Here is a 13,226-nt window from a genome sequence, read left to right on the forward strand (position 1 = left end):
ACTGCTTACATTGCCTTTGCGGACTCCTTCATCCTTTGCTCTTTTTTATCTTTTTCGGCTGGCCCTCCTTCTTTGCCTTTTTCCGCCGTTCTTTTGGTTCCCTGGCTCTACCATTGTTGTTTCACTCACTAGCTGGCCTGGTCCTTCTTCATTTTTTCTATTCCTTTCAATCTTCACGAACGCCATGCAGGGCATCGGGTTTCTTCTTTGGCTCATTGTAGCACCAGTTTTGGTTGTGAACGCCCATTTCGCCCATCTATATCGACGGCACGTCGACACGCCGGAGCTTGGAGTTTTGTTCCAGGGTAACCAGCAGTTCAAGACAAAGATGCAGACCGAGAATCCCACACTGTTGGCCCACCTTACTGAGAACGGACAAGGTAAGCTGGCGCGTATCTGATTAATCAATCACCGATTAAAACGTATAATCGATAGAACCAGAGTTCATGTTCATCGGATGCTCGGATAGCCGTGTGAGCGAAGGTACCATCTTCAACGCCAATCCAGGCACGCTTTTCACGGAACGCAACATCGCGAATCAGTTTGTGGCTGAGGATGTGAATGCGTACGGTGACACAAGTTGATGACACGTTTTGGGATTAACAGTTTCGCAGGCAATCAGCTGTAGCTTATGCCGTCTCCGAGCTTCGTGTTCAGCACATCATTGTGATGGGTCACTACGGATGCGGCGGAGTCGCCGCTGCAATCGCCACTCCACCAGAAGAACCACTCGATGTAGCGAATACTGCTGTGCAAAATTGGATTGCCCCCATCCGAGCATTGTATCAGAATTCAACGAGGTATGTCCTATCCTTACTCATCGTGACATTAGTGGATTTTGAACCAATCCGATAGAGCGGAAATCGTTTCACTTCGAGAGAAGAACGCTGCCCTTAAAGTGGTCGAAGAACCGGAGCCAAAAGAAGGCAGGTGTTGGCCTTCATTCTCCTCGATATCCCTCCGTACTTAATTTTTTTTGTTTCTGCAGCTGGTTTTCGTGCTCTTGTCGAAGAGAACATCAAGGTTAGTGTCCAGGCTATCGCATCATCCACCGTCATCCAAGATGTACGTTGTCTCGCCATCTCGACTAGCTGTGTCCCTGATGAACTCATAGCACTTCGCCGCCCTTGCTCAAAGCGGCGGTGTCAATGAGGCAGGAGAGACGCTTGTCCATGTATTCATTCATGGATTGGTGTATGACATTGCCAATGGCGAAATACAGAACCTAGGTATCAGTGTCGGACCCCCAGGTGCCGAGATCCCCTCAGTTCCCTTCGCTGCAGTTAGTAATGGGGCGGTGGAACCTTTGGAAAATACGTCTGAAGACCCGTTACTTGTTTGCCAGAAATTGTGCAAGGCAAAAAGGGACTTATTCTAGTGAATGGTCTACATACTGGAGATAGAACACTGTTGTAGGCCGTTCCAGTGACACCTTACCGGAACTCGAAGGCTACTGAAATCTCAGTGTATATGGGGGGCTTGCTTCATATAAATTGCGAAAGGAACCGACTCGGCCTCGACCCTATTAGCAATACCTTTACTTGATCCTTGTGTTCTGGCAATAGCGGACTCCATTAGACTCCATTTCACGTAAGCTTCCGAATTACTGTCCCTAAAGTTAACGTAATTCTAATTGCAGTTCTGTAGCGTAGAATTACAGTCGAGAGCATTAATGATGGTCACGGACTGCGCTTATACCTTTCATTATCTGCCGCAGTGGAAAGCATAAATGCATACATATCATAGATATCACTTGCGAACATATCATGGTACGTAGAGATGACACGTATAGGACGGACACGTAAATTAATATGCTTACAGCTTGTTAAGCGAAGCAGTGGTAACATTCTGTCCAGCTGCCTTTGCCCGCTTGCGCAACATTTGAGTCGACTTGTTGCCACGAAGTCCACCACCCCACTGTCGGCGCTGCTCCTCATACTTATCAGAGCTAAATAATATTATCAGTGACGGGTATTTCATAGAGAATATGACCGAACTCACAAGTTAGCCTTGGCAGCGCTGATGAGGGTAGCAAGCTCGCGCTGGTCCTCACTCTTGACTTCCTGCAAGGCAACAACGGCAGCGGTCTTCTTGTGTACGACGGTACCAAGACGGGCCTTGCCCTTAACGATGACGTAGGGAACACCCATCTTGCGGCAGAGGGCAGGGAGGAAGACCACAAGCTCGATGGGGTCAACATCGTGAGCGATGACAACGAGAGAAGCTTTCTTGGCCTCGATCAGAGCGACGATGTGGTTAAGACCGTACTTGACGAAAAGAGGCTTCTTGGTCTCCTGCAAGAATGAAACATGTAAGGAAATGAGCATAACTAAACCGATCAACGCATACCTCCTTCTTTCCCTCAGCAGTAGCAGCGGCAGTGGCCTGCAGGCGCGCTTTTTTCTCCGCGGTTGACTCTGGGCGGTATTTGTTCAAGAGCTTGAATAACTGCGTCGCCGTGTTCTTGTCCAAGGTGTGAGAGAATTGAGCGATAGCGGGAGGGACCTTGAGGCGCTGGTTCAGGATGACCTTCTGACGCTGAAGACGGACATATTCGGGCCACTTGACGAAACGCGTGAGGTCTGTCTGATGCTGGATGTCTTGTCCTGTACCAATAGTCAGAGATGAATAAGACCCTTCCAAAGGGACGACGTACCAATACCGAAGTTTTTAGGCTTAGCCTCGAACAGAGGGTTCTTTTTTGCCTTGGTCGCCTTGCTAGCGCCAAAGGGAGCGGCAGCGGGCTTCTTGGCGGATCCTGATTTTGGGGCTTTGGGCTGGTCATCGAGACGAGGCAGTCAGTGAACGGTTGACTCTCTTGCGCCTCGGAGCTCTAGCGCCGTGCACTTCACAGTACATGGCCCAGCGTATCGCTTCATTGCATCAGCTCGGCGATTAGAATGCATGTATGCAGAGTCAGCTGTGAGTCAAAAATTGAGCATGCCTGCGAACGTCATCCAGGTGAAAAACTTGCCATCCATCTCATTCCTCCAGCAAAAAGGGCCATGTTTGCACCAACGCCAGAGCTTCGAAGGTCGAAAAGTTGATTCTTACCATTTTTAACGGTAATCTTGAGGCCTTGACGGTAGAGCTTGAGGATGGAGGATGAGCTACGCCCTGCCCTCCAAAAGATATATTTGTGTATGACTAAGCGAACGGGCTGAGCGGGCCGAGGAAATTAGGGACTTCCAAAATTATTTAAATAATTACAAACCTCTTCGACTTGACATTGATGTCTGTGCTCTCGAACGCAGCTACGGACGAGTGCTAACTCACCATCACACCATGTCATCGAAGGAACATGAAGAGAGGCGACGCGTACGCGGACCCCGAAGGCTGTTTTCTACCGACTCAACCAAAACATCGTCGTCTCGTCGGTCTTCGTCTGATGTTTCTCTCTCTGATGATGATACTCGAAGGCACTATGCGGGGGGGCAATCCAAGTTCTCCCCAATGTCCCAGCTGGATGAAGTGCCGTTGGAGGAGCACGAAGGGTGGATGAGGCAGGGTATGGTTGAGTCACCCCTCAGTACCCCAGAGAATCTATTTGACGACGTGCCGTTACCTCGCTCTGAAAGTCCCAAACCAGCAAAGCCCAAGCTCGAAATTCGGACTGGCCCGTCACTACTGGCAAAGGCGTCCGCTAGCTCTGACAACGGCACTCTTCCATCTCCAGGAGCAGCGCGGTGGGACCGTATTCGCCAGCACGTTTTACCCCCATCTGCAGCTTCCTCCGGCGCTTCGAGAACCTCATCTTCACATGTGACATCTTCCTCGTCCTCCTCTTCGCAGAATGTTTCCCGTGCGCCCACTCCCAAGGCATCCCGATTTGTTCAGAGACTAGGATTCAAGCAGGTCGTTGAACATGCCAGAGAAGTTATCGTGGATGACAATCGCAAATTCTCCTACGAGCTACAGAAGGTATGCTGGCTGGCCAGACATGATGAACCATCCTCCGCAGTGAGAATCGAGCAACATGGGACGCCCTACCTCCCCTTCATGTCCAGCACCTCCCTCAATATGCATGCACCCTCCATGTCTATGAGCCAGTCTAACAAGAAGCACGACATGCGTCGCCAGTCTATGCAATCTTTATCTTCCTCCCCTCAGAGTACGGCATCCCTGAAGCAGCTTTATCACGTATTATTACTTCACTCAACGCCGACCCCCGACGGTAGGGAGCCGGCACCACAGCTTCCGCTTGAGAATTTTGTCCTATCCACACTGCTAATCCCATTTCTCACCCTCGAGAAAAATAATCGTCTTGATGAGGAAAGGTGGTTTGCCATTGAAGCATTTGAGATTATTCGGAAAACCTGGAATCCTTTAGATGAGGCATGTGTTTTTCCCTCTAAATCTCTGTTCTGCAGCTGACTGTACTGTAAGATTGCAGGTGTGGAAAGAAGCATGTGGTGTATCAAGGCGGCCCTTATCCCCCCTGCTCCCATTCGCATACGGCTCCTTACATCGCTGTGGCACCTAACTATTCCTCCGGAAAGTTTTTCCCTTGCGACCTCACCTACCACTCTGCAGGGACTTTGTCAAGGCCTGTTTTCTCTTCTTCCTTGGGTGCAGCTGCATACGGAAGAAGGCAAACTGTTGACTCAAATCATACACCAAGTCCGTACTGGGTCGTGCGGCAAAATGCACAAAGCGTCAATTGAAAGCGAATATAGTGCGTCCCTTGTCAGCAGCGACACTTTACAAACCATTCGCGACGCGCTCGTCCTCGAAGCTCTCGGAAAGTGCATGGAAAATTCAACCGATGCTGACAGGCGATGGCTACTAGTGAATTTCTTAGAGGCAGGTAGCTACTACGACTATCATTAATCGCGTCTAATGTATGTGCATTCTCTAGGAACAGTGGCCCATACCCCCCCGGGATTTGGCGCTTTCACCTGTCCTGGAAGCCATATATTCACGCAAATTGAACGTGTTCACGCGCGTATTCTGCTCACTGCTAGAATCCACGTCCCCAGAAAGCAACAGGCGAGCGAATGACGCTCAACATGTAATCAAGTTCCTACAGACACGGGTGATTCCAGAGTTGGATCGGCTTTCAGCAAATAACCTTGAGGCAAAACGTAATGTTATAAAATGTACCTTGGTTATGTTAATGGCTGAAGATATGAACGATGTTGGTCGTTGGTGTATATCTGCCATACGTTGTTGGTATCGAGATGCGGGTAGCTGGAAAGATAATTTCGAAGAGGGATTGAAGCTTGTTGTAAGACGGACTAGAATTGTGTGCATGAGGTGTGCTGACCTGCATTCACCAGATTTCTGAAGGGCAATGGCAGCCCGTCATCATTATCTTAACTTCGTTGGCTGAAGTACTGCCGCAAGATGTTCGGAAGCCAGTAATAGCGTTTATGCTACCGCCATTGTATGACGTGAGTCAGGGCGGTTGCTCAATTTCATCATCGCCTTGACCTCCGCTCCACAGCGTTTAGTTGATAATCCTCCGCCACTTCCTTGTCTTCCCCTCACCACTCTGTTCAATGGCTTATCACAGGCTTATCCTCAGATCTTCTATAAACCCCTTTTTCTTTGTGCGGCATCTGTCAAAGAAGTCGCTGTTGTCAACCATCTCTGTACGATCACAATAATATCAAGGTTTCTTCCCGACTTTTGGGTCCGTGATGCAGAGATGATATCTGTCGCGGTCATGAGTGACATTGGGGGTAGCGGTGATGCTAATGGCAAGGGAAAAGCAAAGGAGGGTGCATGGGGAAATGCCCGTCTCGGACAGTCTGTGCTGCTGGTTGAGCTAATAGGAAAGGTACAAGGTATAAGGCGGGAGAAGGAGAATACCTCGGTCAGCTCGGTCAGTCGATCTTTTCTGTGACGATCATGGAACTTCGGTCTCATACCTTGCATATATAGATTTCGGAAGTTGCTCTACTCGAGATGATCAAATTCGCTGTTGAGCTAGAGGCACGCTTGGCCCTGATGCTCCAGGCAAAGGTTCGCACCTCTTTTTGTATCGCGTAATTGATAATTGAGTCGCAGATAGGAACGTACATTCATGGTGCCACCGTCTCAGCGACTATTGTTTTGCGTTCTGTTCCGAGAAATAAGACTGTTAACACGTTCGATGAAAGGGTATGTCAAGTGGATTTGACATTCCACTCTTTTCTAAACATCCCTGAAGTGCTCCTTGGTTACCTCAGATCATCTCATGGTACACCGCTTACCATAATGACCCTGAGCAAGATGCTTTCAATGACGAAGTCAACGATGCAGTCACCATTATTCAATCTCTTTTCGTTATGGCACAGGATGTTCATTCCCATAAGGTAGCTTGACTGATCCTCTAGAAAAACATCTGCTTATAATCATTTAGCGCCGTAGCACTAGGTTGTTATCCTTTGCACTTGACCCTGCTACTCCCGGCGCCAACAACGGATCGGAAATTTTGACTGTTTTAAGTCAGCAGTCTAAACTAATCAAGTCCTTGTCAAAAGGCTATGTTTCCCGGGCAATGAAGCTTTTGGTGACCATATCTCTCCTGCTGACACCAGAAAATCTGCGACGAATAGGGCCTATTGTATGGCAGCATTACTTAGACGGAGCTGAAGCTTCCGTCCTAGCGTCGGTAAGGACAGTACTTATTACCTTAGTCGTCTCTTTTAACATGAGTGCAGGCATGCTACTTAATTATGCAATGTGCCGAGAAAACTTCTGTCGATCTTCAATCCGTGATAGAAAAAGATTTGACTAGGTAATATGAAAATCTCTATACCATACTCCGTTACATCTCGTTAACTGTATCGACAGTGCGGACCACAGTACAAAGCTCAAGGCTGTACGTCGCATGAGCACGTTGTCAAACTGGCGCTTCCAGATAGCATCACAGCATGTCGTATCTGATCGTCAGCACCGTCCTTTCAAATTGGCTCGGGGACCACTTCCTTTTATTGCAACAGACATGGGGTCGAGCCAGTACGTTCGAGATGACGATTATCTGGAGACAAAAGACAACCTTCCTTTGGAAATGAGGAAACGTTTGGCCGAGATAGGGTGGGTCGAAGACGACACTCCCATCAATCAGCAGATGGAATGGATACGTACACCTATGTCGCTACTCCCGGTTCAACAACTGGACCGCTTGGACTTTTCGAATACGGAGAGTTTCCCGTCGTCGCCTGTCGTCAGCCCAGCATCTTCTCCTCAGAAGGGGTCACCCACCCTTGGAGACGCATCTGACGAAGTCGCTCTTCTCCGGCGCAATTCGAGCTCTGGTGGTCCTATGTATGGCGTAAAACGAAGGGCAGTATTTGTGCCAACGTTAACCCGTATTTTTCCTGTTCTCGCCTCTATGGCGTTCGATGACGACTTCATTATTGCATGCAGTGCCCGCAGCGCCGTTGTTGACCTGATGCGCAACGATGCTGCATTGTTGGCCAGACCGGTTTTGGATCTTCTTGTGGAAGGTTCAAAGAATGTATTAGCTGCAGTCGACTCTCTTCGTGCTCTGCTTCACGTACAACAGAATCTTCCCCCCTCCATGGCTCATCATGTTTTCAATTATCTGGCCGGATTTCTGAAGCATAATGCGAAGAACGCTATGACGGAAGAAGCACTATTTGAATACGCTCACATCATTCCTATAATCGCGAAGTTGGTTCCGCAAGTCAGTGACTTATCGTTGCGAGACTTCCGAAGAGCCAAAATCGATGCTTATTTTGTTCCTTCCGGTGCCTTGTGGTTCCCTCCTAACCCTAACCCTTTCATGTTCCCCGACTCTGCAGGAGGAACCAAGAATCATTCGGGAGAGATTTCTCCCCGTCTTATTGCCGTGACCATGATTCGCATCTCTCAAAACATTCTCTTTCTTGACTTGCTCAAGCAAAATCCTCAGGATGTTCAACTGGTCAGAAAGAGCATGTCCAGACTAGTCCTCCCTTCTATGGATGATCCATACGAGGCACGAGTACTTGAACTAAAAGATTTTGTTCCAAGGAAGAGGAGCGGGAGCAGCAAGACGCAATCACGCAACTATAAATCGAGGGCTATTTCAGTACTTATCTCTCGAAGTTACTTGCCACTTGTTGCACAAGTGTTTCGGTCCATGTCCCGGCACTTGAACGACAGGAGCGAACTTGCGGTTTTGGTTGATGGCCTGAATCGGATTCTGCTAGCTCATGGCAGTGACATCGGTATTGTCAGCCAAGCGTTAATTGGTCAGTATCCTTCGTTTGAGCATCACGATTCGTTTCTAAGCGTAACCAATAGCATTCATGGTGGCCAGCACTCGGTTTCACCGTCTTTTCATATCGCGGGGCGGATATACCCTCTTCATACCTGCAATCATAAAAGTATACACCGAAGCTGAATCCCATCTAGGAATCAGACTTGCAATTGAATACGCCGTTAACAGATTCTTCGCACACCACGGAGAGGCCTTTGTATACCAAAGTATGGATGCAATGGCTCATGTTATGGCCATAACAGACATCAAAGCAGAATGGATCGCTAAGGGTGTATATGCCCTCTTCTCGTCTTTGAGAAAACCGATCTCTCCGGCTACTCAAGATGCTGCTGGGATCCATAACTCTAACAAACTTCAAGAGCGAGAAGCTCTTCTTGTTCTTACCGCGGAAGAGAAGCCCCAAACGTTCTTGACGTCCTTGCGGCCTGGTGGAGGTCAGGGCAAAACTCCAATCGCTATTGATATACCCGAAGAATATGAAGCCAAAAGAATGCCGGTGGACAATTTCGTTCGCCTTTTCCTTACGGTCATAGCGCATGATTTAACCATTATACGCTCTGAACAATTCCTCCGATTCCTCCGATTCCTTACTCCGCATCTGTATCATGCGTCCTCTTCGGCGAGGAGTGTCTTACAACAAGGAATCGAAGCGTTGGGTATGGTGCTCCTCAGAGCATTGTCTAAAACCAAAACTGAAGCCCCGAGCCGTCTAGCGGAAGAGGATTCTCAAGACGTAGCGATGGATGAAATTCTAGATCAGCAGTTGCATGAAAAATCCAAAACTCCCAGTGATTTTGTGTCGATGCGTCTTCAGTATCTGTACCTTGTCGTCGCGTTTACTGGAGCTGGCGGACATCTCTCCATGCAAGCATCTCACAGAAACCTAGAACTTGTCAAACTGCTCCTCCGTGAGACCACGAATGAACTCAGCAACGCCATTTCGTCGTTCCTCGCAGATTACATGAAATCAGCTTTTGAGCAAGATACTCCTCGAGATCTCAAGGAGCTCCTTGCGTTCCTGAAAGATTTGGCTCCTGTCATCAGCTCATATTCGCTCACCGTCGACTTCTCCGGAGTATTTGAGACCACGGGTCGCCTTTGCGCCAATCCGCAATACGCTAAGGATCTGGCCTTTTCTCAATTGGTTGTTACGCAGATATGCTCGGCAGGTCTCAAGGCATGCGCATTAGCCGCGACGGAGAAATTGCTGTTCACGCTTCCTTGTCGGATATCATTAGTCAAATTGGCGAGCCACGCTGTGTGCTTATGGGGAGCGGATATCATGGCTGAGATAGAAAGGCACAAGCCTACCTATGACTTCTTGGCAGGAGTTATTCTACCCTTTGCACTTTCCATGCAGACAGCGACAGAAATTGATATGGATAGAGGACGTCTAGATCCTTGGCATCGAGAAGTCCACGCCCGTGCTTGGGTACGACTCTTGTCATATACTATGTCGGCTTGTCAGAAGACAAGACGCCTTGCAGACGGAGGGTCATCCCGGGAGCGTTCAAAATCTCAAGAGCGCTCCCCTACGCTGAGAAGAAAGAAGGAGCAACTGTGGTCCTTTGTTACAGCATTGCAAGTCTTGAAGATTATTATAGTCCGTGCTCACAGAGATCTGGCATTCTCTCTCCCGGACATGTGGGTGCGCATCGCGGCATTCTTACGATCAATGCTGTCAGAGGGAAACGCGGAATTTGCGACATTGTCTCGAGATTATTCTCCGTCTCCGTCTCCTACACCCTCCCCAAGATCTAGTGGTTTGTTCGATGCAACGTTCTCTCAGTCGTCCTACTTCCCTCCTTCGTTACATCGAACTTCTTTGCCTCAACAGACATTTTTTAGTCCCCGTATGGTTGACTATTGTCTGTGGTCTCTCTTCGAGTTGCTTTCCATTCATCGAACACCCCTGGTCCTGCAGATGCGACTTTTTGTGCAAGAGAAGGTTCTGGCATTGGATCAGGACTTGAGATCTCAAAACGCCTCTTCTTCGTCGAAAACGTCTCGGCCAGTTTCTTCAGTTTTTTCAAAGCCTCGGCGGCGCTCAGGTCTTCTATCGCCAGAGATTTCACCACGAATCTATCCTTCCACATCCTTGAGTATTCAAGACAGTAGCCTTTTCTCTCTTTACTCCAATCAACAATCCGCGTCAAGTCCCGTGTCTACGCCGATATTCCAAGACACGCGTCGCATCGTCCATCTTGGACTCACACACCAGGGCCACTCTACCTCGGTCAGCTCACGAGAATCCGGCCAGTCCCAAGCGAAAACGACCAAAGTCAGATCACTGTCCCTCATCAAGGCGACATATCGTAGGATTCGAATCGTGCAAAGCTATATGGGTTATCAGTCTATGCTACTGCCTCTTCCTGGGGGAGCGAGTGATCTGGACACATCCCCATCGACGTGGACGCAGGTACAGGCACTTCAGGAAGTTGTGCGTGAGACCCAGGAGCTCATCGAGGAATTTGAAGAATCACAGACAGCAGAAAGCGAGACGACTGTAGTTGATGTAGATCAATCTTTGAGACATTAGTCTAAGTGTATGGCGTACTCATTTTGTATAAGAATTAGGACTTCTAGATGTATGTTCTTCTACCATCTTCAATTTGCGTACTGGTTCAACGTTTCTCAAACCGTTACAGTCAACAGGAGTGGCGTCAGCTTCTCGCGACCTACATATCGTACGCGCTCAGTTGTAAACGCATTGGCTATTGCTCTGAAGAGTACCTAATAAAACTCTTGACATTTCGTATTGATTATACATCAAGGATTCGATGATATCCCATCTTTCCAGTATCATATCCATGAAACCCACAGGACGTCTCAAAAGTCAATGGTCATGAAGAAAATCAACCCTCTTACACATGCGAAACAACAAAAATACCCAATTGACAGACACAGAGAATAGAAACGCCGTTATCAAGAGTTCAGAGCAGAATACAGCAGAGTAGTTCATAAAGAGCAATCATCATCGTGAGGTCCGAAAGCGCATGGAGATCTTGCTGATCAATTGTAGAGGGGTCCATAATGCGAGAAAGCATTCGTTTGAATCTGATGAGGTAGGGGGTATCGGCGACGGGTAGGAGTCCCTAGGAATGAGTCAGTTCCCCATCTAAAAGTGAGATCAGCGGCGACAAGAGACAGGAGATAAGGCTAAACTTACTTAGAGAGAACAGAACTAGATCTGGAATTGGACCTCGCGTTGCAAGAGTGAAAGTGAACAGGATGTGAATATCCAAAAGCTTGATGGTAAGGGTAGGAAGAGATTCGAGGAACCGACTCTATGCTGCCGTAGACTGCGCAACCATGGTTGCAAGATGTATTCGAAGGATAGCAGAATGGTCCGAATGCAGGAGCGAAATGCGTCAAGGATCCGTCAGTCGGTGCAGCGGAATAGGGCTCTTCGACATCAAACTGCCTTGCGGGTGATCGTTGAGGAAGAACACTAGGCGCGATTTGCACATATTGAACATCAATGCGATAGTTCGCATAGCACTGGCCTTGAAGAGCTTCCTTGGCCTCTCGAGCGCTTGTAATCGACGAGTACTCCACCCTGACAGATATCGTACCTGAGACTGATGGCGACTCTATGATATCAAGTTGACTGATCTTTCCAAAGGGGTCCAGCAAAGGATGCAAGTCGCAAAGCTGAGAAAACAAGAGAGCAGGAAGATCGCCGATCAGGAGAGTATTCGTTGGTAGCGTTGTTACGGTGAACGCAACACTGTCTGAAAGATTTGATCCAAAGGAAGAATTCGGTGTGATATCGGAGAGCGAAGGCTGACTGTCTCCTTGGGCATCTTCCAAAGACATACGGGAATTACTGTGACAATGGGATTCGAACAGAATAGCTCTGTCTCCGCCGTCTAGAAAACCTATGTCGGCCCACAAGCGTTATTGCGGCGTGGAAAGAGCTAAAGAGAAATGAATACCTTGAGAACGTTGTACAATTGCCCACGAAATATCAATGGTGTGTCCTCTGTAGATTGAAGTCATATATACACGATGGTAGTGAACGTTCAGGGAAATCTTACCTTATCTGACTACGGGTGAGCGAGAGCATTGCATTCCTAGCTTGGTCGTGATTCGACATTACCACGAAACCGCGTCGGCGAGAAGCATTATCCACTGTAGCAAGAATTACGCAATGCGCAACAGATCCGTACCGAGAGAAAATTGTTGCTAGCTCGGCCCTGAGAAAATGGATATACTGAACTCTTCCACAATGATAGAAATACTTACTTCGTGAGATCAAAAGGTAAACCGAGGACGTATAGGTTGCGGCGATCGTCAAGACGTTTGGACGTACTGCCATCATCTGCGATGGGTATCACAGAACTATAGTACAATTCAGGACTCCAGACTCCATAAGGGTCGATATATGCGTCTTATACATACAGCGGTGTACCTGAGACGGTATATCCTGACATACACAGAGCCTTTCTGTACACATAGGTTAGTACACCAATAAGGGGTTAGACCAAATGACACTCGCTTGCAAGCATCACGATTGAAAAACGTGATATCAAGATGGTGTCCTGCGGCATCTTTGACATCAGCAGAGTTACGAACATCGCCTAAGACGTCATCATATTTAGCCAATCTCTTCTCCCTAATCATCGAGACTCGCCTATCAGCGTATTGAACAAAGATATCACTTCTTGGCGATTAACTAGAACACAGTTGTAAGTCATATAAAGGAATGCAAGGAGAGAAATGTACCATTCATGGGCATATTCTCTACTCTGACGCCGAAGGTAGTCTTGCTGTCGCGGTTACTTTGAACTTTGGTTGGCGGGCGCGGATACGTAGTCATTTTAAGCAAGAAGAGGTGAGGGATCGCTGTAGCAAAAATCAAGAAAGTGATAGAGAATATGTGAACTGAGCTTGGGTTCGGCGAATAAGCAAGAAGGTGGGAGTACAGGAGCAAGAGGTCACGGCATTTGCCGCAGATGTCGCCGTCGAAGATGTCAATGTTATATTCTCACGCCACAAACGCGTCTTC

The 13,226-nt window shown here is 48.1% G+C and overlaps 4 protein-coding genes across 4 annotated transcripts; 2 read left to right on the forward strand and 2 right to left on the reverse strand.

Moving 5' to 3' along the window:
- The first annotated feature begins 10 nt into the window (after positions 1 to 10).
- On the forward strand, positions 11 to 1,500 carry EV420DRAFT_334569 (carbonic anhydrase). The gene is made up of 6 exons (XM_060481746.1): positions 11 to 380; positions 436 to 565; positions 615 to 800; positions 856 to 926; positions 989 to 1,065; positions 1,115 to 1,500. The coding sequence occupies exons 1-6, from the start codon at positions 185 to 187 to the stop codon at positions 1,376 to 1,378; spliced, it is 924 nt and encodes a 307-aa protein (XP_060331086.1). The 5' UTR covers positions 11 to 184; the 3' UTR covers positions 1,379 to 1,500.
- Positions 1,501 to 1,815: 315 nt separating this feature from the next.
- Positions 1,816 to 2,859, reverse strand: EV420DRAFT_1479507 (60S ribosomal protein L8; the record flags this gene model as incomplete). The annotated part of the gene is made up of 5 exons (XM_060469584.1): positions 1,816 to 1,948; positions 2,002 to 2,294; positions 2,350 to 2,606; positions 2,657 to 2,777; positions 2,815 to 2,859. The coding sequence occupies 5 exons, from the start codon at positions 2,857 to 2,859 to the stop codon at positions 1,816 to 1,818; spliced, it is 849 nt and encodes a 282-aa protein (XP_060331087.1).
- A 357-nt stretch (positions 2,860 to 3,216) lies between these two features.
- EV420DRAFT_1540777 (uncharacterized protein) lies at positions 3,217 to 10,944 on the forward strand. The gene is made up of 12 exons (XM_060473094.1): positions 3,217 to 4,335; positions 4,387 to 4,803; positions 4,859 to 5,227; positions 5,280 to 5,393; positions 5,447 to 5,827; positions 5,887 to 5,967; positions 6,017 to 6,105; positions 6,155 to 6,299; positions 6,347 to 6,598; positions 6,648 to 6,724; positions 6,781 to 8,186; positions 8,239 to 10,944. The coding sequence occupies exons 1-12, from the start codon at positions 3,286 to 3,288 to the stop codon at positions 10,752 to 10,754; spliced, it is 6,897 nt and encodes a 2,298-aa protein (XP_060331088.1). The 5' UTR covers positions 3,217 to 3,285; the 3' UTR covers positions 10,755 to 10,944.
- EV420DRAFT_1540781 (uncharacterized protein) lies at positions 10,945 to 13,155 on the reverse strand. Its single transcript, XM_060473095.1, has 9 exons — positions 12,944 to 13,155; positions 12,852 to 12,893; positions 12,717 to 12,798; positions 12,620 to 12,664; positions 12,464 to 12,559; positions 12,256 to 12,414; positions 12,154 to 12,200; positions 11,385 to 12,096; positions 10,945 to 11,333 (listed from the first exon to the last, which is right to left on the reverse strand). Exons 1-9 carry the CDS (start codon positions 13,035 to 13,037, stop codon positions 11,228 to 11,230), a joined length of 1,383 nt encoding a protein of 460 aa, XP_060331089.1. The 5' UTR covers positions 13,038 to 13,155; the 3' UTR covers positions 10,945 to 11,227.
- Between the last annotated feature and the right edge of the window lie 71 nt (positions 13,156 to 13,226).

The sequence above is a fragment of the Desarmillaria tabescens genome, assembly GCF_030435595.1.
Source record: "Desarmillaria tabescens strain CCBAS 213 chromosome Unknown EV420scaffold_16, whole genome shotgun sequence".
In the NCBI taxonomy this organism is placed as follows: domain Eukaryota; kingdom Fungi; phylum Basidiomycota; class Agaricomycetes; order Agaricales; family Physalacriaceae; genus Desarmillaria; species Desarmillaria tabescens.